This window comes from Mycena indigotica, assembly GCF_014461135.1.
Source record: "Mycena indigotica strain 171206Taipei chromosome Unknown Mind.scaff0004, whole genome shotgun sequence".
NCBI classification, from domain to species: domain Eukaryota; kingdom Fungi; phylum Basidiomycota; class Agaricomycetes; order Agaricales; family Mycenaceae; genus Mycena; species Mycena indigotica.
Genome location: NW_023503003.1, coordinates 2929292 through 2951750, shown reverse-complemented (window position 1 = coordinate 2951750; position 22459 = coordinate 2929292). Strand labels below are relative to the sequence as shown.

At 49.2% G+C, this 22459-nt stretch overlaps 12 protein-coding genes across 12 annotated transcripts; 6 read left to right on the top strand and 6 right to left on the bottom strand.

Moving 5' to 3' along the window:
* Positions 1–77: 77 nt before the first annotated feature.
* Positions 78–1248, bottom strand: MIND_00481400 (DUF2235 domain-containing protein; the record flags this gene model as incomplete). The annotated part of the gene is made up of 5 exons (XM_037361616.1): positions 945–1248; positions 654–899; positions 450–599; positions 273–396; positions 78–222 (listed from the first exon to the last, which is right to left on the bottom strand). Exons 1-5 carry the CDS (start codon positions 1204–1206, stop codon positions 78–80), a joined length of 927 nt encoding a protein of 308 aa, XP_037221908.1. The 5' UTR covers positions 1207–1248.
* A 1275-nt stretch (positions 1249–2523) lies between these two features.
* Positions 2524–4408, top strand: MIND_00481200 (Phosphoacetylglucosamine mutase; the record flags this gene model as incomplete). Its single annotated transcript, XM_037361615.1, has 6 exons — positions 2524–2624; positions 2675–2792; positions 2837–3226; positions 3275–3715; positions 3762–4284; positions 4329–4408. The coding sequence occupies 6 exons, from the start codon at positions 2524–2526 to the stop codon at positions 4406–4408; spliced, it is 1653 nt and encodes a 550-aa protein (XP_037221907.1).
* A 117-nt stretch (positions 4409–4525) lies between these two features.
* Positions 4526–6057, top strand: MIND_00481100 (Glutamine amidotransferase type-2 domain-containing protein; the record flags this gene model as incomplete). Its single annotated transcript, XM_037361614.1, has 13 exons — positions 4526–4550; positions 4599–4647; positions 4694–4774; positions 4812–4838; positions 4885–4930; positions 4977–4990; positions 5037–5112; positions 5158–5292; positions 5346–5453; positions 5500–5589; positions 5638–5764; positions 5819–5847; positions 5902–6057. The coding sequence occupies 13 exons, from the start codon at positions 4526–4528 to the stop codon at positions 6055–6057; spliced, it is 963 nt and encodes a 320-aa protein (XP_037221906.1).
* A 94-nt stretch (positions 6058–6151) lies between these two features.
* MIND_00481000 (uncharacterized protein) lies at positions 6152–7639 on the top strand (the record flags this gene model as incomplete). Its single annotated transcript, XM_037361613.1, has 8 exons — positions 6152–6259; positions 6306–6366; positions 6415–6480; positions 6524–6866; positions 6915–7025; positions 7071–7281; positions 7316–7388; positions 7437–7639. The coding sequence occupies 8 exons, from the start codon at positions 6152–6154 to the stop codon at positions 7553–7555; spliced, it is 1092 nt and encodes a 363-aa protein (XP_037221905.1). The 3' UTR covers positions 7556–7639.
* MIND_00480900 (Molybdenum cofactor synthesis 2) lies at positions 7557–8189 on the bottom strand (the record flags this gene model as incomplete). Its single annotated transcript, XM_037361612.1, has 4 exons — positions 7557–7852; positions 7901–7930; positions 7975–8072; positions 8122–8189. The coding sequence occupies 4 exons, from the start codon at positions 8187–8189 to the stop codon at positions 7557–7559; spliced, it is 492 nt and encodes a 163-aa protein (XP_037221904.1).
* A 22-nt stretch (positions 8190–8211) lies between these two features.
* MIND_00480800 (Indigoidine synthase A-like protein) lies at positions 8212–11189 on the top strand (the record flags this gene model as incomplete). The annotated part of the gene is made up of 16 exons (XM_037361611.1): positions 8212–8319; positions 8365–8396; positions 8445–8748; positions 8799–8815; positions 8865–8896; positions 8943–9033; positions 9083–9098; positions 9146–9226; positions 9276–9321; positions 9370–9522; positions 9570–9662; positions 9709–9752; positions 9814–10342; positions 10382–10412; positions 10448–10577; positions 10623–11189. The coding sequence occupies 16 exons, from the start codon at positions 8212–8214 to the stop codon at positions 11187–11189; spliced, it is 2274 nt and encodes a 757-aa protein (XP_037221903.1).
* A 13-nt stretch (positions 11190–11202) lies between these two features.
* Positions 11203–13608, bottom strand: MIND_00480700 (DEAD-box family helicase; the record flags this gene model as incomplete). The annotated part of the gene is made up of 11 exons (XM_037361610.1): positions 11203–11500; positions 11551–11632; positions 11680–11784; positions 11830–12078; positions 12128–12272; positions 12319–12474; positions 12522–12637; positions 12689–12846; positions 12893–13125; positions 13178–13453; positions 13504–13608. The coding sequence occupies 11 exons, from the start codon at positions 13606–13608 to the stop codon at positions 11203–11205; spliced, it is 1923 nt and encodes a 640-aa protein (XP_037221902.1).
* Positions 13609–13738: 130 nt separating this feature from the next.
* MIND_00480600 (DEAD-box family helicase) lies at positions 13739–15014 on the bottom strand (the record flags this gene model as incomplete). The annotated part of the gene is made up of 8 exons (XM_037361609.1): positions 13739–13777; positions 13822–13996; positions 14045–14156; positions 14204–14524; positions 14572–14722; positions 14776–14844; positions 14900–14928; positions 14978–15014. 8 exons carry the CDS (start codon positions 15012–15014, stop codon positions 13739–13741), a joined length of 933 nt encoding a protein of 310 aa, XP_037221901.1.
* Positions 15015–15154: 140 nt separating this feature from the next.
* MIND_00480500 (MIZ zinc finger protein) lies at positions 15155–17663 on the bottom strand (the record flags this gene model as incomplete). Its single annotated transcript, XM_037361608.1, has 11 exons — positions 17496–17663; positions 17336–17443; positions 17176–17285; positions 16905–17125; positions 16788–16856; positions 16655–16739; positions 16336–16606; positions 16181–16286; positions 16057–16124; positions 15848–16008; positions 15155–15803 (listed from the first exon to the last, which is right to left on the bottom strand). The coding sequence occupies exons 1-11, from the start codon at positions 17529–17531 to the stop codon at positions 15155–15157; spliced, it is 1884 nt and encodes a 627-aa protein (XP_037221900.1). The 5' UTR covers positions 17532–17663.
* A 51-nt stretch (positions 17664–17714) lies between these two features.
* MIND_00480400 (CS domain-containing protein) lies at positions 17715–18580 on the top strand (the record flags this gene model as incomplete). Its single annotated transcript, XM_037361607.1, has 7 exons — positions 17715–17805; positions 17858–18052; positions 18097–18241; positions 18294–18315; positions 18363–18380; positions 18427–18468; positions 18518–18580. 7 exons carry the CDS (start codon positions 17715–17717, stop codon positions 18578–18580), a joined length of 576 nt encoding a protein of 191 aa, XP_037221899.1.
* Positions 18581–18630: 50 nt separating this feature from the next.
* On the bottom strand, positions 18631–20789 carry MIND_00480300 (NUC153 domain-containing protein; the record flags this gene model as incomplete). Its single annotated transcript, XM_037361606.1, has 6 exons — positions 20624–20789; positions 19901–20576; positions 19709–19855; positions 19606–19663; positions 18861–19558; positions 18631–18814 (listed from the first exon to the last, which is right to left on the bottom strand). The coding sequence occupies exons 1-6, from the start codon at positions 20742–20744 to the stop codon at positions 18631–18633; spliced, it is 1884 nt and encodes a 627-aa protein (XP_037221898.1). The 5' UTR covers positions 20745–20789.
* Positions 20790–20960: 171 nt separating this feature from the next.
* MIND_00480200 (uncharacterized protein) lies at positions 20961–22315 on the top strand (the record flags this gene model as incomplete). The annotated part of the gene is made up of 7 exons (XM_037361605.1): positions 20961–21041; positions 21088–21324; positions 21373–21438; positions 21486–21551; positions 21601–21930; positions 21977–22263; position 22315. Coding segments are annotated over 7 exons (1068 nt in total).
* Between the last annotated feature and the right edge of the window lie 144 nt (positions 22316–22459).

The following is a 22459-nucleotide window of genomic DNA, read 5'->3' as shown; positions in this document are numbered from 1 at the left end:
TCACTGCCCACTGTGATCTGATATCGGAATTCCCAACAAAATCAATACACTGCACACAGCCTACAGCCCCCCACTTTCTATCTTCCAAAACGCATCTCCGCTCCAGCAAATTCGTCCAGTGCGGCACGAAACTCTATTTCTGTCAATAGCCGGGGCTCATTTTTAGAACGTCGACCGAGGAAGCTTTTGATTCTGTCGATAGGTCGGACGTGCTGATTATAGCTGCTCGGAGGTCAGTCACAAAATTTCATGGCTCAAATTCCACCACTGACTATATTTCGGTCAATCGAATCTGCCAAGGAGGGAATCCATAGAGCTCCAAAGGAACGAGGCTGTGGTCGGCGTCCCGCAAAGGATGGAGAATGAGGAAATCAGGTGCAGTAACACAGTTGGGGCCTGTGAATCAACAAGTCAAGATCTCAACCGCAACACCCTGCATTAGACCGCACCTTCCAGCAACGCATTGAGTATTTCGACGGAAACAGATGGTTGGGAAGGATCTTTCATTCGTCTGCGCGCTAAAGAAGTGGCAGTCGCGGCCAAGGTGGATTTCCCTGCATTCCGAGACGCGATGCAAAGTTCCAAAGGTCGTTGTTGGCCTTGAGTGCATTAGTTAGCCTATTGCATACCGTAGCAGAGAGACTGGAACATACTGTCCCGAGCAGGACGCGTCTTCAAGCCATATCTACTTGCACGCTTGCGAATAGCTCTCGGAAGATGGATTGTAATGGTGGAAGATTCCCCAAAGACATGTTCTGGTGAGAGAGGACGGGATTCGGAGTAGTCGGACGAAGGTGGAGTAAGAGGGTACTCTATATCCGATTCTGAATCATCGCCAGCAGACTCAGAAATCGCGAAGACACGCCGAGAAAGTTGTTCTTCACAATCAACCAGAATACCTGATTCGATTCAGTTTGGTTTGCAGAAGCGGAGTAGGTGCATACCTTCACTGTCATAAACAGTCAGCTTTTGAACTCCAATGACGCGACACCAGCCCACAACGCGAGCAATGGTTTCCAGCATGCATTCTCGAGTAGATTTGGAGTCGACTTTGGGAACAAGAATAAGGGCAAGATGACCAGGTATCCGACGTCGCGTAGTTCGAAGCGGGGAAGGTGTTGAGTAGTTCCAGCAGGAAATTAGGAGAGAAATGAAGGAATAGACGAAGTGGACAATGCTCAGGATAGCATAGCGTACAAGCCGCATCGACGCGAAAAACAGGCTTAAAAGTGACGGTGACAAGGCGCGACGTGTCCTTCCTCTGATGTCCGAATATATAATTAACTACATTCAAGGCTTGTTCAAGGCCTCATTACATGATACCGGGGTCAGCTTCGCTCTCTTGTATTCCTCTCTTAATCTTGAGCAACATTCCCGTCTTCCAGTTATCGAGTTTTGTAACCTGGTCAAACTCGACAACTGCTGCGGTGAATGCTTCAGTGTCTCCTGCCTCCACTCCGTCGATGAGAGCTTGCGCAAACTTGGCCTCTCGAGTACTAGGGAAAGACGGGTCCTGGTTGGAGTATTTAGCATAACTTCGCTTTGCGGAAACAGTGTCCTGGCCGAGATCAGAGAAATAATGGAGAGGTCAGGGTTATCCTACATTCTTCATCGCGAGAGAGCAAAGTAGAGATCTCAGCCAGTATTCTTTGACGCTGTACTTTGTCAAGTTGGATGAAAGTGAGTGGTCGGCGACTTGTTCGTAACGTGAAATTGCCTGCGGGTATTCCTCTAGATCAGCATGAAGGTCCGCAGCATCCTTGTAGCAAGCATTAGCAGTCCTGTTGCGAATTTCAGTTGAGGTCAAGGACGATAGTGATAGTATTAACGCAGTTGCATCTTCTTGAGCATACCAATCCCCAGCTCGTTCATAGCTTTCGCATGCTTTTCGCAAGTCATTGTTCTCTTGAAGGTGTATTTGTCCGATCTCCTTTTCTCGATCGGCAGCCTGGCGGAAACGACCCGCACGACACAGATGGGTGATGGTTTGACTGAGGGCCTGGACAGCAACTGCGGACTTGAGCTGACGTATATTGTCAACGTGGATGACTTACGTTGAGGGAACCCTCTCTTGTATGCCTTTGAAGCGTTCCACCAAGCGTTGGCTGCTTCGTTTGGCTCCTTACTATTCTCCCGACACTCTGCTTCCCTTGCAAACGCATCCCCTGCTTCTTTAAACTGCTTCTCCATCTTGAAAGCATTGGCCGCTTGTTGATATAGATCGCCAGCTTCTTCCCATTTTGAAGATGAGGACGAGAACCAACCTAATAATTATCGGTGACATTCGGACAATCCATTAGATCGCGAACCCGAGGAGCCTGTTGCTTTCTTATCGGCCTTTTCCAGAAGACCCTGCAAATCTTTAAGAATATGCCCTGCGACATAGCAAGCGATTACCCACCTGCGCTGGAGATTTCGACATGTTGTGGTCGTTGGGAGAACAAGCTGATGTCACCGCATCGCCACTGAGACTGTCACACGCCGGCGTGACAGACGGTGACTCTCGCTTGGCTACATCGCGCTATGGCTCTTGACGCGTTCCCCAACCTCCCCGCTCTATGCAACAAGCACCCCAAACCTCCCCAGATCCGCTTCCAATATGGAACAGCCGGGTTTCGTACAATGTGGGATGCTTGACTATCCACCATATAACAACTTCTCATATTTTCTGCAGTGCAACTGTGCTTGACTCTGTTCTGTTTCGAGTCGGCGTGCTCGCGGCATTGAGAAGCAAGAGACTTGAAGGAAGGACTATCGGAGTTATGGTCACCGCCTCGCACAATCCTGAACAAGTATATACCACGCTGAATTGTTCAATAGAACTGATATATTCCAGGACAATGGGGTGAAACTAGTCGATCCACGCGGAGAAATGCTCGACGCATCTTGGGAGACTCATGCAACTGTCCTTTCAAACGCAGGAACTACGGATGAATTCGTTCTTGAGCTAGAGAAGCTAGTTGACCGAATGGGTATCGATTTGTCTAGACCCGCGCGCGTTGTCTACGGCCGCGACACACGCCCCTCAGGCCCATCTCTTGTCTCTGCGTTGGAAGATGGTCTAGCAGCACTTGGTGCCGAAGTCCGCGATGCTGGAATCACTACAACCCCCATTCTCCACTATCTTGTGCGTGCCATCAACACCCTCGGCACAGAAGAAAGCTACGGGGAGGATTCGGAGCAGGGTTACTATCAGAAGCTATCTGCCGCATATAACAAACTGGTGGTACGATTCCAATCCCTTCATATTACCCGAATGACAAGACTTACCTAGTCTCCACGACAAACTCCTCCTCCACTTTTGGTTGACTGTGCGAATGGCGTAGGCGCGATAATCGCCGAAAGATTTGCCGGGTATCTCGGCGATCGTCTGACTCTAGTGCTGGAAAATACAGCTATTGACACAGCCGGTGCGCTTAACAACGCATGTGGTGCTGACTTCGTCAAAACCTCTCAGAAACTTCCCCCGTCTCTCGTTGGGCGGCTTCAGCCAGGACAACGGGGATGCAGCTTTGACGGTGATGCCGATCGACTGATGTACTTTTACCTCGACGAGCGTAGTCAATTCCACATGCTCGATGGCGATAAAATCGCAGCACTCGTCGCAGCTTTCATAGTCGATCTCGTCAAAACAGCAGGTCTCGAAAGTCAAATCAAAGTTGGTGTGGTTCAGACTGCATATGCTAATGGGGCTTCAACCAAGTATCTCAGCGAGGTTATTCTGAACATCTTTCCCTTTTCTACTACTTATCCTCTCGTAGCGGCTCCCAGTCAGATGTGTTTCAACTGGTGTCAAGCATCTTCATCACGCTGCTGAAAACTTCAACGTTGGGGTTTACTTTGAGGCAAACGGTCACGGGACCGTCTTATTCTCGCCAGCTGCACAAGAGACCTTGGCAACATACGAACCTTCGACGCCAGCGCAATCGACAGCTCTAGAACACCTCAGAAACCTCAACTTGCTCATTAACCAAACGGTTGGAGATGCACTGTCTGATATGCTTCTCGTTGAAGTCGTGCTGGCCCACAAAACATATGATGGCTCTGATTGGGATTCCCTTTATATCGATCTACCGAACAGACTGGTGAAGGTTGTCGTACCTGACCGTAATCAGTTCAAGACCGAGGATGCTGAGCGCCAACTCGTCAGTCCTCCCGGGTTGCAGGCCAAGATTAACGATCTCGTTCGTCGATATGAGGGTGGTCGTTCTTTCGTGAGACCTAGTGGAACGGAAGATGTTGTTCGTGTCTATGCCGAAGCAGGCAACAAATCGAATGCGGATGGTGGGTGTTCATCATCCCTACCTATTTTCCTCATGAGGCAATAGAACTCGCATTTCGTGTTGCCGGCCTTGTGTACGACGTCGCAGGCGGAAACCCAGCAAATAGACCAAAGGAATTTATCTGAGCAAGAATAATGGAATTGGTTGTAGATCTAGATTCAAATTGTCCGAGATTGCATGCAAATGGTGTACTTTTACGTCAGTCGTGTCGAGTCAATGAACACAACTTGTCTCCCACCTTCATGTGTCGATTTGTGATCTACAAAGGTTTGAAGGCGTCCTGCTATTGCTATGGTTAGGGTTGAACAATCCAAGGAACCTCACCTGTGCAACTTTCGCATCTCTTGACAAGGCCATGTCATAGGTTCTCAATCCTCTCAACATAACTTGCTGGCTCTTAGCTTGCTCAGTATAATTAATCAAGCATTTGATTCACGTCTTCGACTTGACAGACGACGACCTATGAACGGAGATGGCTTTGGAGTGGGCTGGTATGATTCTGTTTACGACGAAGAGCTCGGCCCGCAGCCATGCATCTTCACGAGTGTCACGCCGGTGAGTTCGAATAGACCTCTGGGACATCGCCATGATGAGTCCAAAGGCATGGAATAATATCAACCTCCAAAGACTTGCCGAAAAAAATCAAGGTACTATTCTATGAGTAGTGGTAACCCCCTTTCCAACGATACCCAGTCTCCGCTCGTATTGTGAGCTCGGTCGTAATTCCATGCTCCGTAATAATCAAGATTTCAGTGGACACGTTCGCGCAACGACTGCAGGCTCCTTGAGTCTGGATAATTGCCATCCCTTCAAGTACGGGAAATTAATGGTACTTGATATTACTCTCAATTTCACTTCATCTGACAGTGATCAGTTCATGCACAATGGCGCCATAGCTGAATGGGAGTTGATAAAGCGTCGTCTCCAAAGAGACCTTCCTGACTTTGCGTACAATATGGCCCAAGGAAACACAGATTCCGAGTGGGCGTTTGCTGTTTTCTTATCCAAGGTTCTCTCTTCAAGTTCTCTGTTTAGCTATTGCTTAAACTTGAAGATCACCAGCTTCCGGATGCCAACGCGCGCACATTTAGCCATGATGTCTTACGCCGGGCAATGCTGGATACCATCGCCACATTAAACGGGTATGCTGAAGCTGCTGGTGTAACCGAAGTCCGAGACATTTCGTCCCATAAGCCTTCTTCTCACCTACAGACAGCCTAGCTTGATGAACTTCTGCTTGACTGATGGAGACACTGTTGTCGCCACACGTTATATTTCTTCCGACAAGGACGAAGCGGCTTCTCTCGTATTGATGTTTATTTTGCTCTCGTACCTGCACTGACTTTTTTTGAAGTGGTTCTCGTCTGGTACAACATTCAGCGAAGACACAGAAGGTGGCGGTGGACACTATCGCATGGCAAAAGCAGATAAGAGAGAGAATATAATCATGGTGGCTAGCGAGCCGTTAACCTTTGAGCGAGGTTTGTGACGTTTTCGTAAGTTATTGGCTCTGTGATTGAAAACTCTACTCTCAGCGGACTGGATGGAAATCAAGACAAACACTGTGAGCCTTTCGATGAGCGTATCTCATTGTCTTTACCTAACATGAGATTCCCAGATGGTCGTGATCACTCCTCGCTTCAATGTGCTTACGATACCGATCATCGACAAGTACTCAACAAGAGCAGTTAGGAGGACGGATTTTGCGCACGAAAAAGGATTTTTGAATCCTCGGGAGGCTTTGCCTAGTCTTATCGGTAAATCTAGTGCTTAGTCCATCAACCAGAGATAAGATAACATTCATGTCACATCGCGTGATTCGGAGTCACTATCCGCATGCCGCTGCTCAGGCTTTTGTGCACACCGTCATGACCATAACTGCCCTCCTTTACGTTTCCTCGCACTTTGCACAACTTTCCACGGCTGTTCAAATTCTTGTATTTCTTCCCTTGACCCTCGCCACCCTTTCCCAGCGCGTAAGACTCGCTCTTTTCTGCGTGTGTTTTGACCACGTTGGTGAAGGCCTTTTTGCTGCTGTCCTTACTACTATCAATACATTCTCTCATTCATGGGACTTGCATCCGTGCGTTTCTTTGAGTCCAATGACTTATTCATCCAATTGGCATCCTAGTGCTCTTGCCAGGCTCGCGATCGCTCTCATTCCTTCAAGTTCCCATGCATTCCTTTCTTTTACTAGGTGTGATGCAAAACCACGGCTTACTCTGATCTAATATTCACAGTGTGCTTCAATATCTTTTCCTCGCCGGTAAATTCGTGGGTGCTTTCAGTAGTAGATTGGTGGGGGTGGCTACTGGGCTTCTCTGGACCGCTTTTCGTCCTTCTGGAAGGAGTTTCGAGCCTCCTCGTTATCCAAAAAGCTTCCCAGATCGGAAAAGAACTTGTTTCACGCGAATCATACCAGCTTGCCTTGCTAGTCGCGACGGCAGCTACATATGTGGCGAGTTTCTGGTGGATTGTGGCGTCTTACAGCGCAGCAGCATCATCTCCATTAGCCTCCACCCTCGTTGGAGCTGCTCTTTGCGCTTGGCTGTTTCTATCATGCATCGGGTTCTCTCTCCGCAGGTAGGCAACCCAACTCTTCTCCCACCAACCAAACTCACAAAGTCAAAGAACTGATGTCATTGAATCGTCGGGGATGGCTCTATTTGTCGCTTACAACCTATGGATGTGTGGTCTCGGGTCTGATGACGCCAAGACAACTTTCGACGCTGCATTTGCTTAGTGCGTCCAGTCTCGTTTCGTTTGTGCCTGACAGAACAACCATAGTGCACCCCTTCTCCCCAATATCCTGCCCCACTTCGAGGCATTGTTCAATTTCATACGTCATACGTTGCCAAAGCCCGTTTCTTTTGCTCTAGTCTATCGACTTGCAGTCTTGCATTTGGCTTCGCGCATTCTACCACAGATCGGTGCAGACAGCTTTGACGACGATTATGGGGTGGATGTTACATGGGAAGACCGGCCGGCAAGTGCACTTGTCAGCCTTATTCAACACTCATCCTCCATAATAGACGTCAGCTCTGTCTCGTCTCCTCCTCACCTATCGACAGTCGATTTTCATCACTGTTTACTCCCATCTTCTACGTCCGTCCATTATGTTTCTTGTTCGTTCCTTGATACTCAGTCATATAGTCCTCGATGCATCTTCTCAAGTATGGTCAAGATTTTTCCTCATATTCTTGACGTTATTTTTGTGGGGAATCGAGATAGTTGTGACGGAGGACGACGGAATTGGGAAACGATTGGATTGAATTATCGGTTAGCCTTCCACTCTGCTCTATCGTCTGCTTCATTCTCATAGAACTCGCGCTTCCAAATCTGACACTTGGCTTTGACTTCTTCCAGGACACTCTCGCAAGCTGCAAATGCCTCTTTTCGGTGTGGGGCTGAGACTGCGATCACGATGCTCGCTTCTCCCACTGGAACTACACCAAGTCGGTGGTGAACAGCGAATTTGGCGATTGGTGCGGACGAGTCTGATGGAAAGGTGGCGCTATAGACCTCTTGTATCACATTAGCCATGGTCTTGATGGCCAGCTTGGTGTAGGCTGAAATCCTCAGCTCGTCAGCGTGAACAGTGGATACGAACAAATGACCTTGATATTCTAATCGCGCGACTATCTTGCCTACGGCATATAAGCTAGCTGATAACCATGAAAGAAGTACTGACCATCCAGGTTATCTTTCCTGGTCAATCCGATGAAAACAGCGATTGCTCCGTTCGCCCCATCATTTCCGACAGACGCGATAACAGACTGAGGATCCAAACTACATGATGAATCTCTCAGACTTGAATCAAGCAACAAAGCCCTCCGACCTGTAGGATAGCTCGCAGTAGCCGAGGGGCAAGTCAAGACGCGCTTCAAACGAGGCAGCCGAATCCATGAAATGCACGTGACCTGCTGACATGTTGCATCGAATTCGCCACACTGTTCCGAGACACTGTCCTCGAAGATATTTGTCGCAACTCAGCGCCGTGATAGCGCGTGGAGCACCAATCGACGTTCACGAAGAAGTCTGCCTTTCGCGTCATAACTTGCAGTTGTCCTAATATAAACAGGTCCAAGATGCACTCGCAACGGGGAAGCCAGTGTGAGTTTAAGGTATCACTAGTTGATTCAGAAGGCTCAGAGGAACTAGTGTCGCTTTAGAGACAGCTCTTACAACTCATGGTCTCCCGCCTCCAACAAATCTTGCGGTTACACGTGATCTGGAGACGGTTGTGCGCTCGACTGGATGCATTCCTGCAACCATCGGCATTGTGGGAGGTCGCGTCAAAATTGGGCTAGATAACAAGAATCTGGAGCGCCTGGCCGATGTCAATAGCCCTCCCCGTTCCGTGAAGGTTTCGCGCCGCGACATTGCGCCGGTCCTCGCTTTGAAAGGAGACGGGGGTACCACAATATGCGCGACATTGATCTTTGCAGCGCTGGCGGGTATTAAGGTAGTCTTTTCCTAAGCATGAGAAACGGTGATCCTAACAATAAGTTCCAGGTCTTTGCTACTGGCGGGTGCGTGTGCTACGAGCGCTTGAAAAAATAATAATTGGCCAAATTCTAGACTTGGCGGAGTTCACCGTGGGGGAGAGAACTGTGTGTTAAAGCCTTTGTGAACTTTGTTGATTCTTATTATCCACAGCGCTCGACATCTCTGCCGATCTACATGAATTAACACGCTGCTCTGTCGGCCTTGTTTCTGCCGGAATCAAAAGTATTCTGGACATCGGCAGGTATAGACATTTGTGTCTCAGTGTCCTTGTACGGTAACAGCCTTTCTAGGACGCTGGAGTATCTGGTTGGTCATCGTCGGTCATCTCTTGTCCAGTTTCTACAACAAAGCAGGAAACGCTTGGCGTGCCCGTCGTGGCTTACTCCAAAAGGAATGATTTCCCGGCTTTCTTCTCGCCCAAGAGTGGCTTCCAGGTGAGTATAACGCATCCCAGCACGGAGTAAATGCATTAGCTGCTCCTAGACACCTTGGAATACCGACAACCCTCGCGTGGCAGCGGAAATTCTTCGTAAATGATTAGATTATCTCTGCTCAATCATAGTCTAAATACATTCAGACACTCAACAGCAACTAGGGATGGAAAATGGCGCGCTTTTTGCAGTTCCGATTCCGGAAGAGTATGCTGAACGAGGTCGATTGATCCAAGAAGCGGTTGACCAAGCAGTCCGCGAATCTGAATCGAATGGGATGAGTAAACGGGGCAAGGACGGTGCGTACCCTTTGGTCATGCCAACTCAAGTTGAAAGTTTCCCATAGTAACGCCTTGGCTACTAGCGAGGGTTGCAGAGCTCACCAAACGCGACTCCATCGAAGCCAACATTGCTCTCCTAAAAAACTCGGCGTTGATAGGTATACTCTTCGATGGTTACCGTTCTCAATGTTGACCATCGCATAGGTGGTCAGATAGCATCCCAGTATCAGAACATTATTTCCAGTCCAGTAAGAAACCAATAAATATCACAAGTTTTCCGCATACCGTCATATAATGCCTATCCTTTAGAAGGATCCGAAACGAGCAACTTCCTTCGTGCCAACAGCCGTTGAATCATCCAGTCCATCGAAAGTCATGATTGTTGGGAGCTCAGCGGTGGATATAACTGCTCAAATCACTGGAAAAGACTCTGTGGGTTCAACATCTCCGGGTCAGGTCCGTTTTGGACTCGGCGGCGTAGCGAGGAATGTAGCTGAGGCGTGTCATCGACTCGGTCAACCACCCATCCTGGTATCACCACTCGGAGATGATGCATGGGGGGCACTATTACGTGACCAAACTAAGGCTATAGGGATGAGGACTGACGGGTTCATACAACAGTTGGAGCAAAGGACAGCCGTTTGCAATCTTCTTCTTGGAAAAAATGGCGATTTGATTGGAGGCGTTGCCGACATGGACGTGACGCAGAATTTGGACCCGACGCTGGTGGTCACAAAGATTCAAGAGCACAAGCCATCTTTGGTGGCTTTGGACGCAAATTTATCCTCAGAGGCGATCCAGGTACTCCTTGGTTCCTGTATTCAAAATGATATTCCAGGTAAAATTTAGCCCTTCTTTTCACGCCCATCACATTGAGTCGATTTCAGTGCTATTGTACGCAGTCTGGAGTGCTCATGGATCACCCCTGCAACTGACTCTACAGTGAACCCACTTCGGTCCCCAAATCAGCCCGGATTATACCCGCGATCGCCAATGTTTTCAGAAAATCGACGAAGCCGGCAGTGTCTTTTTTTACGCCCAATGTGGCCGAACTGAAACACGTCTACATGCAGGTATATCCAAATTCAGTATCTTGAACTCTGCTTTGAGTCTCTTAGGCTACCATCGACGATGGCCTGACTTCTTCTGATGTTTGGTGGTCCGCAATCGACCGACTTGCGCTCGGCACGAGCTTTCGAGCAGAACTAGAGCGCCTGGCCAAACGACCAAGACGCGATGATTCCAACATTAACTTCCTTGTTGACGAGGGGGTCGCGCAAATGGCAATTCATTTGACACCATTCTTCAGCAATATATTCGTCAAGTGCGGCAAACAAGGCGTGCTTTGCGTTCTGAAATTGGTTGGCACAGAGGCAGACAGTTGGGTGGACATCAGGAGCAATCCTGAAAGCGGTTTGCTGGTTGCTCATGCAGAATCTGGGTCGCAAGTGTTGATTGTCCAGCATTTCCCATCCCATCCCACCGAATTGGTTAACTCGACGGGAGCTGGCGATTCACTTGTTGGCGCTTTGCTGGCTGGCTTGAGCCAGGAAAATTCTCCTCTCAGCAACCCACTGTCTCTCGAACGGCTGATAGATAACTGCCAACAAGCTGCTTCGTTGACACTGCAAAGCCAATTAGCCGTCTCTCCTCAGTTGAATACGATAGTAGCACTAACGGAATAACTTTCTCTCCACACTATTTTTCAAGTGGACCGACCCTCACTGTCTCTCTGGCGCGTCGTGAAATCTCCTTCTCTTTCTTTACAGCCGCCTTCTTTCCCGCAGTGACTTTCTTGTCGAAACGCAACAATGCGCCATTCTTCATTCGAGTGATGATGGTGGCTGCCTCGCCTTTAGTGAGATTCGCAATCTTATCGTCAATTTTTTCTCTTGCGTCCTCTGAGTCTAACAAGCGCTTAGCCCAACGCTTGGCCACGAGATTTTTTTGTTGCTCTGATGCTGGTGCTTTGCGCCACCGTGCTGTCCGGAGAAGCCTAGTGATATATGTCGTCTCTAGTTCCTTGCGCGCGAGTAGGAAACATACCCAGCAGCCATTGGACCAAGAACGACCTTCTCTGCGACGTAGGTATCACACCCGTGGATGGCATCTTGTAACGTTTGCGCCGCTGTAGCCAAGTTGGAGTCAATGACGGCGGACGAGGAGTCTACGCACTGAGAATGGGACGGCTGCGTAGAAATCGACCAATCCCCAGTGTCGCCGCCGTGCTGTGATCCACTTCAGGGTTGTAGTGTGCTTTGAAATGCCTCCCTTCCTCGTCTACAAGGTCGTGAGTAGCCGGATGTGCACAATATTGACTTTTACCGTCCACGGCTTCTATTCTCACTGAGCCCTTGCCCAGACATTCGAGAATATGAACATCTCCACAGCTGACCCAAGCATTCCTGCTGAACCTGGAAATATGTTGGCCCCCTCCAGCAGCTTGCTCAAAATATGACAGTGGATCTTCATAGTCTTTGTATGTCACAGATTTCGGATCTGGAATGCTGCTGTCGACGCTATCAAGCGCGTTGGTTTCTGCCGCACGCTTCTCCAGGGTTTCGGGAGTCTCGTCTACACAGCAGTCGACATATCAGACAACGGGAATAGGCTGTCCACTTACCATCGTTCGAAATCGCGTCAGGGTCAAGTCCGAAGAGACTCGGAATAGTTACTAAGCCTTCCACTCGGCCAGCGCTGTCCACAAAATCGATGATGCGGCAGTCCGTCTTTCCAGTCGCAGGAGACAACCGCATTCCACGGCCGATCTGTAGTTTTGAGTATATATAATGGGCGGAATGATTTTGAGCTAACCATTTGGGCAAAGATGTTGCGAGAACGCGTCGGACGAGCCACCAGAACGCAGTCCACATTGGGGATGTCAGCGCCTTCCGTAAGTATTGCACAATTGATAAGAACTGGTATTTGACCAGCCTTGAAGGCTGTTACGAGTGCTTTGCGCTCCAGGGCCTATGCAAATTAGAGTTCTGCACGGGCCAAGTTAAAACTCGACTAACTGGGGTGCTGGAGACGAGATATCGCGCATCGATACCGTAACCGCGGAACGTTTGGGTTAATGACTCGCAATGGGCGATATTGACACAGAAGACGAGCGTCGATTTGCGCCCAGAGGCTGGAAAGACAGTTTCAACATTGATTCCGCTGCACAGTTCCAGTTGCTGACCTTTGTCAAGCCACGTCCTTACGACGAGGTTGTTAACTGTGTCAGTATTAACGACGTGAGCAAGCGACGTGGGATTGAAGTCTCCCGTCCGCGAGTTCACCGTCACATTGCTCAAGTTTAAGCTCGCGCGAACGGTGGTGAACCGAACATCGCAAAGCCTGCAAAGATATGAGAGGTCTCCGATAACAAAGTCTTGACGCGTACCATTGCTCTTTAATCATTTCCAGGAAATCTCTGTGATAGACAATACGCTCAAAGACCGAACCCAATGCAAGCCCGTCATGGCGGCTGAAGGTAGCAGAAAATCCGATGATGGGTATCTTGTGGGCGAGGATGGGTAGCTGGGCGTTGGGTTCCGGGCTTTTGATTTCAGTCGCAAAGTGGGAGAGAATACGTCGATATGACGGCGCTGCGGCATGGTGGGCTTCGTCAACAATCTCAAAACCCAGTCAATGTGTCTTCCTTGAAGTTCAAAACATAGCAACTTACAACAGCTTTCAGCATGGCTGGATTGAATTTCTTTATTCGTGAAGCTTGTAGTAATGTCTGGTATGTGGCCACCGTAACATCCGCTTCTCCAGACGCTCGATGCTTGGTCCCTTGCTCAATCTCGACATTCCAGCTGGGAAAGAGTTGTTGGGCTTGCTCTGCAGACTGTCGAGCCAGCTCTATACTGTTGACGACAATGAGAGCGCGCGAGACATTGCTGGTGGGCGGTTTAATTCGCGACAAGAGTGTCGTAAACACGACTGTCTTTCCTGCTCCCTACATTTGACTGCTTATAAGTCACTTTTGACGTGCTTCAGTTGACCCACCGTTGGAAGAGAGACACCAATTCGATGAACGCCAGAGTTTAACGCTTCTTCACATGCTCGCAAGGCCTGCTCTTGGTATGGACGAAGCACGGGAAAGACGCGCATAAGTCACGTCGTCACAAATGTTGGGACCAATATTCATTAATGTGATTAGCCCTCGGGGGATGAGAGAGAGAGAAGAAGTAAAGAAGTGTATCGTCTAATGAAGTCCCACTGCATCCTCTCAGAAATACGCTTAACCAGATCCACCAGAGTAGACTTTGCCGAATGCGAGCTACAAGCCATCAGAAGTGGATCAATCAAGGAGAAAAATGTCACCTCTTGGAACTTGTCATAGAGCGAAAGCACACCAGCACCAGCAACACCACGGAGAATGTTGGCACCAGCACCCTTGAAGAGCGATTTGGTACCCTCCTTGGCAATGATTTGCGAACCAGCATCGAACATAGACTTGTAGTTAACGCCACTGCCGGAGGTCATCATCATGCGACGACTGCCAACTATCAGGGTGCGTCATTGATGGAAGGAGAGAGAAACAGACCGAATGGTGTCAAGAGGGTATGAAGCCAAACCAGCGCCGGTAGTAACACCCCAACCAAGAGCAAACGAGGCGAGGAAAGATCCCTGGAGTGCGCCAACGAGGACAACAGGCTCTGCACAAGGGTTAGACCAGAGTTCTGGAAGAGTAAAAAAGACATACTGAGCGAGTCGTAAACACCAAAGTAGAGACCACGGTAGACGACGATGCCGACAACGGAAGGAACGAAACCACGGTAGAGACCGGCAATACCATCAGAAGCGAGTGTCTTGCGATAAACGTCGACGAGACCGTTGAATTGACGAGCCCCTCCAGCCTTGGAAGATTTGGCATCGTTAGCCAAACGTGTCCGGGCGTAATCGAGCGAGTAGACAAAGAGCAATGACATGGCACCAGCACCGGAACCGGAAGCAATGTTGCCAGCGAACCACTTCCAGTAGCCCTCGTTCTTTTTGAAACCGAACAAGGACTTGAAGTAGTCCTCTGCGAGCAGTGTTAGACATGAAAAAACAGCGAGGTTGACAACGCACTGAAGGCAAAGTTGAGAGCTTGCGTTGGGAAGTAACGGATGACATTGGCTGTGTTTCCTCGCCACAGCGAGACGAGGCCCTCATCACGGTATGTGCGGACAAAGGCGTCAGTGATGCCCTTGTAGGGAGTGGCCAGCCGCCCTTGCTTGATCTGTTCGTGACGTGTCAGTCGAGTCGGGCCAAACGATGGAGAAAAGCAAAGACCATCTCATCCTGGTTTTGCACGAGCAGCTTGATACGCTCGATAGGAGCCGCGCTGGTCTTTGCGACAGCCTAAAAGTGTCGCGTGAGCGGGTCTGAAAAAAAAAAGTGGAAGGATTTGACGGACAGCGGACACACCACCCATGAGGAAGTCGACTGCGTGGCTCGTAAGCAAGTAGGGAGCTGCAGCGAGATAGATACTAACGGGCGAATCCCTGAGGGGACTTTTTGTCGGCGGACATTTTGAGTGAGTGGGGGTGGTGGTAGAGGGAGAGGAAGAGACGACTTGATGGGAAGAAAAAATAATTCGGCACATGCTTTTTCAATCTCGCCGGACCTCCGGGTTGATCCTATGATAACGCCGCAAAAAAAAATGTTTCAACTACGACCAACGGTAACTATTTGTAGGTATCGTTCCTCGATTAATATTGAAGACTGAAGGTACGGATGTAAACCCAGCAGGGGGTGGAGGTAAAGTCCTCGAAGCAACAAGCGGGACAACACCAGCAGCGCGTGGAAAATCCGCTGGTGGTGATCGTATGGATTCCAGTCTTCCCTTTTTCCATATAGCTTCAGTAGGGGAGGCTGAAATTCCAGCTTCCGACGCGGTCCTTTTACTTTGAGGTTGTGGTAGCGGCGGTGGGGGTGATTCGTCGTCTGAGTCTATTGTAAGATCAATGACCTCTGGTTGTGAGCGGCTTGTGGATGTGCGAGGAATATTTTCAAATGAGCGGTTCCCAGATGATGAGCTGGCGAAAGAAGGCGAAAGTTCACGCTTGACCCGACCTTCATCTTCGTCATCAGAATCCAATATCACTATTTCCATAGCTTTGCGTTTGCCATTGGGATCCGGCTTTGAGGCGCTCTTCAGGAGAGGTTTAGGCGTAGATTGTTGTTTCGCAACGGGGGCATGGCTGGCTTTCCACACTTTCGACCCATACTTATTGTCTGAAGTATGCCATTCGCCGTCTGCCTCCACAACGACATCCTCGACACTATCAGGACTTGATTTGAGAATTTCGTCAAAATACCTGAACAAGTCAGTCTGTGTATTCATTCACATATAAGCGCCTACCCGTCGATGATCAGGTCTGTTGTTTCAAGGATTCGCTCACAAACCGGGCAAAGCCAAGTTGTTGTTTGTTCCATGACAGAAAACCATGATGTCGCGTCAAAACATTGGGAATGTGGACACTTCCTTGAGCGACAGGGAGTGTTCACCCGGATATAACTCAGCTAGAGCCCATGAATTCCATAGCAACAGCAGCCTTTTGGATCGCATACCGGGCATTTGAGAGACATCTTTTGCGATCCAGCGACGATGTCATCGTCTTCTGACATAGCGGCCACCACTGTAAGGGAGGTCTTAGAGCCTGTTTTTTTGTTCACCAGCAGCCAAGGCACATACTCTCGCTGCGAATCTCGTGGCTACTCTTGTACCCTTTCTGAATCAAATCTTGAACCAGAGTTTCGACAGCAACAACCTCAACAAGTTGCACTATCAGGTAGAATTTCTGCCTCGATCATGAGTGAAAACGCTGAGGACCAAGGGAAAGAATGCACCTTGTGGACTACTGGTTGTTGACTGTTGACGTAAATCATCTCGACCCGATTTGCAGCGGTACTGAGCTTTATATGCTTGCCCAGGTCTGGTGGGGGAGCAGTGCCAGGTTTCTTCTTGAGCCCTTTGAGGTTTGCAGTGATTTGCACACTGTTTACTCGGACTTCACATGTCGGAGGAAATTCCACGAGGCAAGGCGTTGCTCGAAAAGACGTTGTATTCGGCGAGTAAAAACTTGACGAAGTGCAGAAAAGCCGTACTTGGTACTTCGGGCTGGACGAGTGCTTAGTATGAGCATGATTCGAATAAATAGGAGAGAACCTATTGGATTTGAGTTTGGCGAGTTGCTCATTGGTCAGAGTAAAGTTAAACACCTGCGAACGACGATCTGTGGCGCTCGAGGATTCTGGGGGGAACGATGAGTGGGTAATTAGGGTCTAACCCTGAGGCTTACCTGGACATTCTATAATACTGGAAATCGTTTGGTTTACATGGTAGAAAGGTGATTCCTTGAAACGAACGACTAATTTGGGTGAGCTTAAGGAACATCAGCCTCACAAAGACCGCTTACCTGGTTTCGAGGTAGTTGCGGTGCTGGTAGAGGGTGTTGTGGGTACCGCAGGCTTGCGAGGGGGGGCGTAGGGATCATAGCGGCCAATCGAGGACGATGTTAGCCCAGCAGAGTTAAAGCTAGGGGCCTTGATGGTGGTGTTTGCGGAGGTGAAAGTTGGTGTCTGAAGGGCAGATAAAGTAACATTTGGGGATGAAGTAGACGTCAGATAGCTGGGAGATCTTTCATTTGAGGTTCGGCGAGGCTTATGAAGAATAGCGCATCGACGTACGGTCCAGCAAATCGAACACTTTGAACGATAGATCTCGCTTTAATCCATTTGTCCGTAGCCCTTGCCACTTTAAAGCTATCTAAAGTCGCTGTTATACGGTCTATTATGGCCTGTAGAAGCACGATTAAATTTGGCTGGCCGATCCAGATACTTGACTCACTTGTTTGTTTCCAGCCTTCGAGAGGTGTGTGGAACATGTCTCGTTTAGGCCAACCAAAATTTGCTTTAATCTGTCCACAGTATTGCGAGAGATACTATGTCTGACAGTCTGCGTGAAATGAGTTGAGTGCTGGCGGAGAAAGAGGCTTGATAGAACCCACATCGAAGTCGTTCCAAACCGGGTCACTAGTGGCCATTCGCCCGCCGCGAGGAGCACCGAATAGAGAGAGAGTAGATTTAATGTATTGTGCTACGTTGCTCGGAGGGGGTGAGGGCAACAAGCGTGTTGGCGGGGCGCGTTCCCGAAGCAGCAAGCGGCAGGCAGTTAAGCGATGCAAGCGTGACGTAACTGCGTGTAACTTTTGCGTGACACACTCTTCATGGACGACGATAACTACGATTCACTCTCGCCCGAAGACCGCAAAATCCGCGATGCACAAGATCGAGTGAGGGAGAATGAAGAGCAAGCATGTAGCTTTGCACTGTACCCTAAACGCCCCCCAGACTTATCACCCTTCGTCAGCTTTACCCTACAAATGGACGCAGGAACTTGGTGAAGTCGATGTCACAGTTCCCGTCCCGAAAGGAACGCGTGGAAAGGACCTCACGATTTCTATACAAAGGAAGAAACTTAGCGTGGGTCTCAAAGGGAAGGATAAAATTCTTGACGGCGAGCTCTGTCGCGAGATCAAGATCGAAGACAGCACCTGGACTCTCGGTTGGTTATAAAACGCGTATTTTCTAATGTTAATGCTATGCCAGAGGACAACCAGCTTGTTCTGATACATTTGGAGAAACTAAACAAACAACAGTGGTGGGAAAACGTCCTCACACACCACCCCAAAATCGACACACGCAAAATCGAGCCCGCGGACAGCAAACTAAGCGATCTTGACGGAGAAACTAGGTATTCATACTCTCATGACTTTACTTTACTTTCATTTTTACTCTGATCGCAGGGGCATGGTTGAAAAGATGATGGTAGGCCTTATGCATGTCTTGATCGCCTCATATAAACCGCAATGCAGTTCGACAACCAACAGAAGGTATTTGTGGTGGGCTAGGACGTGTTCAAAATCTCACCTCTCCCAGCAAATGGGCAAGCCCACTTCAGACGAAATCAAGAAGCAAGAGGTTCGCTTATAGTCTTTAGTTGGCTTGGACATGACACTCTCTCCACCAGGCTCTGGCCAAATTCATGGCAGCACATCCTGAAATGGACTTTTCAAATGCAAAGATTTCTTGAAGAAAAGCCGCCAAGATTTGAATGTATTCTAATTCGATGTAGCATATTTCCTATTGCATCTTGCGACGCTTTCCATTCGAACCCACACTCTTGGATTTGACACTCTCGACCAAGCTCTCCAGTGTTCGCCCACTAGGGTCGTTGGACCGCTTCTTTTCACCCATGTCTCTTTTTTGTTTTTGACGCTTGGCACGCTCGTCAAGAAGTGCTGCCATTCCCTCAGTCTTTCTGAAACTACGCAGGTGTGAGCGTTGAAACTTGGAATAAAACATAACCTTACTGTGGGTTACTGGGGTCGATTGCGAATGCATGGTCCTCGTGAAGGCCGGCAAACCGTGCGTCGTGAACGTCGATAGAAAAGTCCTCTTGCATCTCGTTCCCTTCAACATCATTCAATTTCCTCTTCTTTTTCCCTTTCCGTTTCGCTTCCTTCTCTGCTTTGACAATCGCCTTCATATCGAAATGCTTAGGTTCCGAGGCTGAATTTCCGGCTGTTATAAGCAGCGAAAGTTCCTCGGCAGTCGAGGCAGTTCGGGTTGGTTTATCCCCTTTCCCCGTTTCCTCGTCTTCAAAGAACTCGTCAGGCGTGTCTGGTTTAGCAGCACTATTTTCCGCCTTCTTCTGTTTCCGCTTCTCTTTCATCTTGCGTTGGTACTTTTCAAGAGTAGTCTCGTCACCAGTGCTTTTGATATCGGACAATCCAGGTGTGAAGGTGATTTCCATGTCAACGTCGCCCTTGTCCTCATCTCGATTCCAACCCTCCGGAAGCTCGTCTCCAGCTTTGTCGAGTAACAAGGAGCGCAATTTGTCGCGTGAGAGTCGCTGTTCACCTTCTGACTCGTCCTCTGAAGATGACGCTAGGAGGTTCTTATAGTCATTTTCCTCGATTTCTTTGCGCGTCAAAGTACGACGGGTAATGCGATTTCTTTCGGGGTCGTCATCGTCCCAAGTTAATTTGACTTTTGAATGCCGCAAAGCCTACGATATATTAGGACGAGGAAATAGTTGGTCAGATAGAAGCATACGTCTGTGACGAAATCAACACCTTTGTAGTCAGTACTAGCTTCTTCAGTAGCCTCATCTCTATGGATTGGTTAGGCTAGTGGGATGAAAAACGGGATGACGGACCTGAATTCCTGATCGAATGTCATTCCATCAGGCACAAAGCTGAGGTCGAAGGTATTTGCCGAGCGTTCAAGCTCGGTCCCTTCGAGCTCAGAGTAGATGTGAGCAGCTGCCTCAACAGTATCGCACGTAATGACTGCATAAAAATACCTGCAAAAACATCAGGCCATGGATGGTGCAGACTGTTGAACTCACCGCAGTCGTTCAAGTTGATATTTTCTGAGAGCATCGTCGTCATAGTCATTTCCATCGCCGACATTATAAATATTTCTCTCGTTGACGTCCTCCTCGTCTGCAGTCGTTTTTTTGAAGATCTCTGGCGGCGGTCCCTCCCGCTCCTCCCGAGCCATTCGTTCTTGACCAAACTCGCTGGGATATATTCGCACGCTAGTTACGGTCCCACGAGCTACACGAGAGCCCCCCTGAGCGGAAGCCTCAGACTTCTTCTTGAGTTTGAGTGGTGCAGCTGTTGGAGAAACAAGAGACGAGCATATTTTGAATAGATGTGCAGCACGGACATGGTCCCAGTCGAGGTTGACAGCTGCCAATCGATTCGTCTGGGCTGTTTCTGCGTCGCTTTTATCCGGATGTGCTTTTGAGTACTCGGCTGCTTGTGCATCCAGGTCGGCGAAATCAGTCTCGTCCAAGTCAACCTCCGTGTCATGTTGAGCAGTGAGGTTGATAGGGTCGGAGCGGTGGCTCCCCGTTTCCGACTCGGATTCATCGTCCTCGTCTGAAGATTCGAGCAAAGCCTCTCCACGGGCATAGTCAGGCAAAGTAGGCTCCTCTTCTTTCTCTAGACGGTAGAAACGTCGAAGATCCTCGTGATCTTGGGTAGCAGAAATCGGGCGCCCGTACTTGTCGACGCGTCCTGAATGATGTGTTTCAGTTTTTTTTTCCGAAAATAACTTTCAATACCTTTTGAGCTTTTTGGCTGGAAGACTGCTTTGAATCGTTGGTCGACGACAACCTTTGATTTCTCTTTTCTAGGGCGACGGAAGCGCGGGTCTGTCCGGAGACGGGCAAAGCGGGAGTCCATCGCTGTGTCGAAGCAAGTTCCAAAAACTCGGAGACGACAACCTTTTGACAACCTTTGTATCGTGATGTCACGGTGATGATCTGCCATCAGCACCGCTCGTGACATAGCGACGAGCCCTCTTTCCCTTCCACTCTCACTTTCTTCCCTTCAGGCCGCAGGACGCCCATTCCAAACTCTTCCTCTGTTGAACTCAGTACACATATCCTCTCTTTTGACATGTTCTCTCGATTCTTTGTCCTTGTCTCTTTGGCCGTCATGCTGGCAAGCCAGGCAACTGCTAGCCCAGTTCCCATCATGGTGGGTGATTATTCTACGTGGCTCGATTGTCACTGAACCAAACCAGAAGCGTGACTTGGTCGAGCGTAATGCCCAGCCTCTCGATACGATACCTGCCTACATCAGACGAAGCAACGTCCAAGAGCAAGATGCAGCAACTGCCCCCGATGGTGTGATCCGCAAATACGGGACCCGAAGCAATGTCCAAGAACAAGATGCCGCCACAGCTCCCGATGGCGTTATTCGTAAATATGGCACTCGCAGTAATGTTCAAGAGCAGGACGCTGCGACCGCTCCGGACGGTGTAAGCAATGCAGCTCTTTACTGGACGCCTTGCCTTACTCAGCCTCAGGTTATCCGCAAATATGGCACCCGAAGCAATGTTCAAGAGCAAGATGCCGCTACAGCTCCGGATGGTGTAAGCATAAGCACTTCCTCTTGCAAGAGACTTATATTGAGCGACAGGTCATCCGTAAATATGGCACCCGAAGCAATGTTCAGGAGCAAGACGCTGCCACAGCCCCAGACGGTGTAAGCGATGTGGTTTGAGAGAAAAGGCTCGTGATTGACGAAAATTCAGGTCATTCGTAAATACGGCACTCGCAGCAACGTCCAAGAACAAGATGCGGCTACGGCACCTGATGGTGTGATCCGTAAATACGGCACGCGAAGCAACGTTCAAGAGCAGGATGCGGCCACAGCTCCTGATGGTGTGATCCGCAAATACGGCACTCGCAGTAACGTCCAAGAACAAGATGCAGCAACTGCCCCCGACGGTGTCATTCGTAAATACGGCACTCGCAGTAGTGTGCAAGAGCAGGATGCTGCCACCGCTCCTGATGGCGTAATCCGCAAATATGGTACCCGTAGCAATGTTCAAGAGCAGGACGCTGCCACTGCTCCAGACGGCGTAAGCAGAACCCGAGGGAGCTGAGTCCAACTGAATATTTTATCAGGTTATCCGTAAATATGGCACTCGCAGTAATGTTCAAGAGCAAGACGCCGCGACTGCTCCTGATGGTGTGATCCGTAAATATGGCACACGAAGCAACGTCCAAGAGCAGGATGCTGCTACTGCCCCCGACGGTGTCATTCGCAAATACGGTACACGAAGCAATGTGCAAGAGCAAGATGCGGCGACTGCCCCCGACGGCGTCATCCGCAAATATGGGACTCGCAGTAATGTGCAAGAACAAGACGCTGCCACTGCTCCCGATGGTGTTATACGTAAATACGGTGCCTAGTGTGTTGTTCAATCATCTGTTGGTCATCCCAGTCTTATCAAGCCCCTTAGAATTACGCTTACAAGGACATTATCTTGAGATTTGTGCTACGAAAGTTTTCCAGCAAGTTGAGCGATGGTTTACCGCACGGACGCTTTCTCGGTCAGATATTATCGTAGAACGTTAGTATCTGTCTTTTCTTGGTGAAGGGAGGAA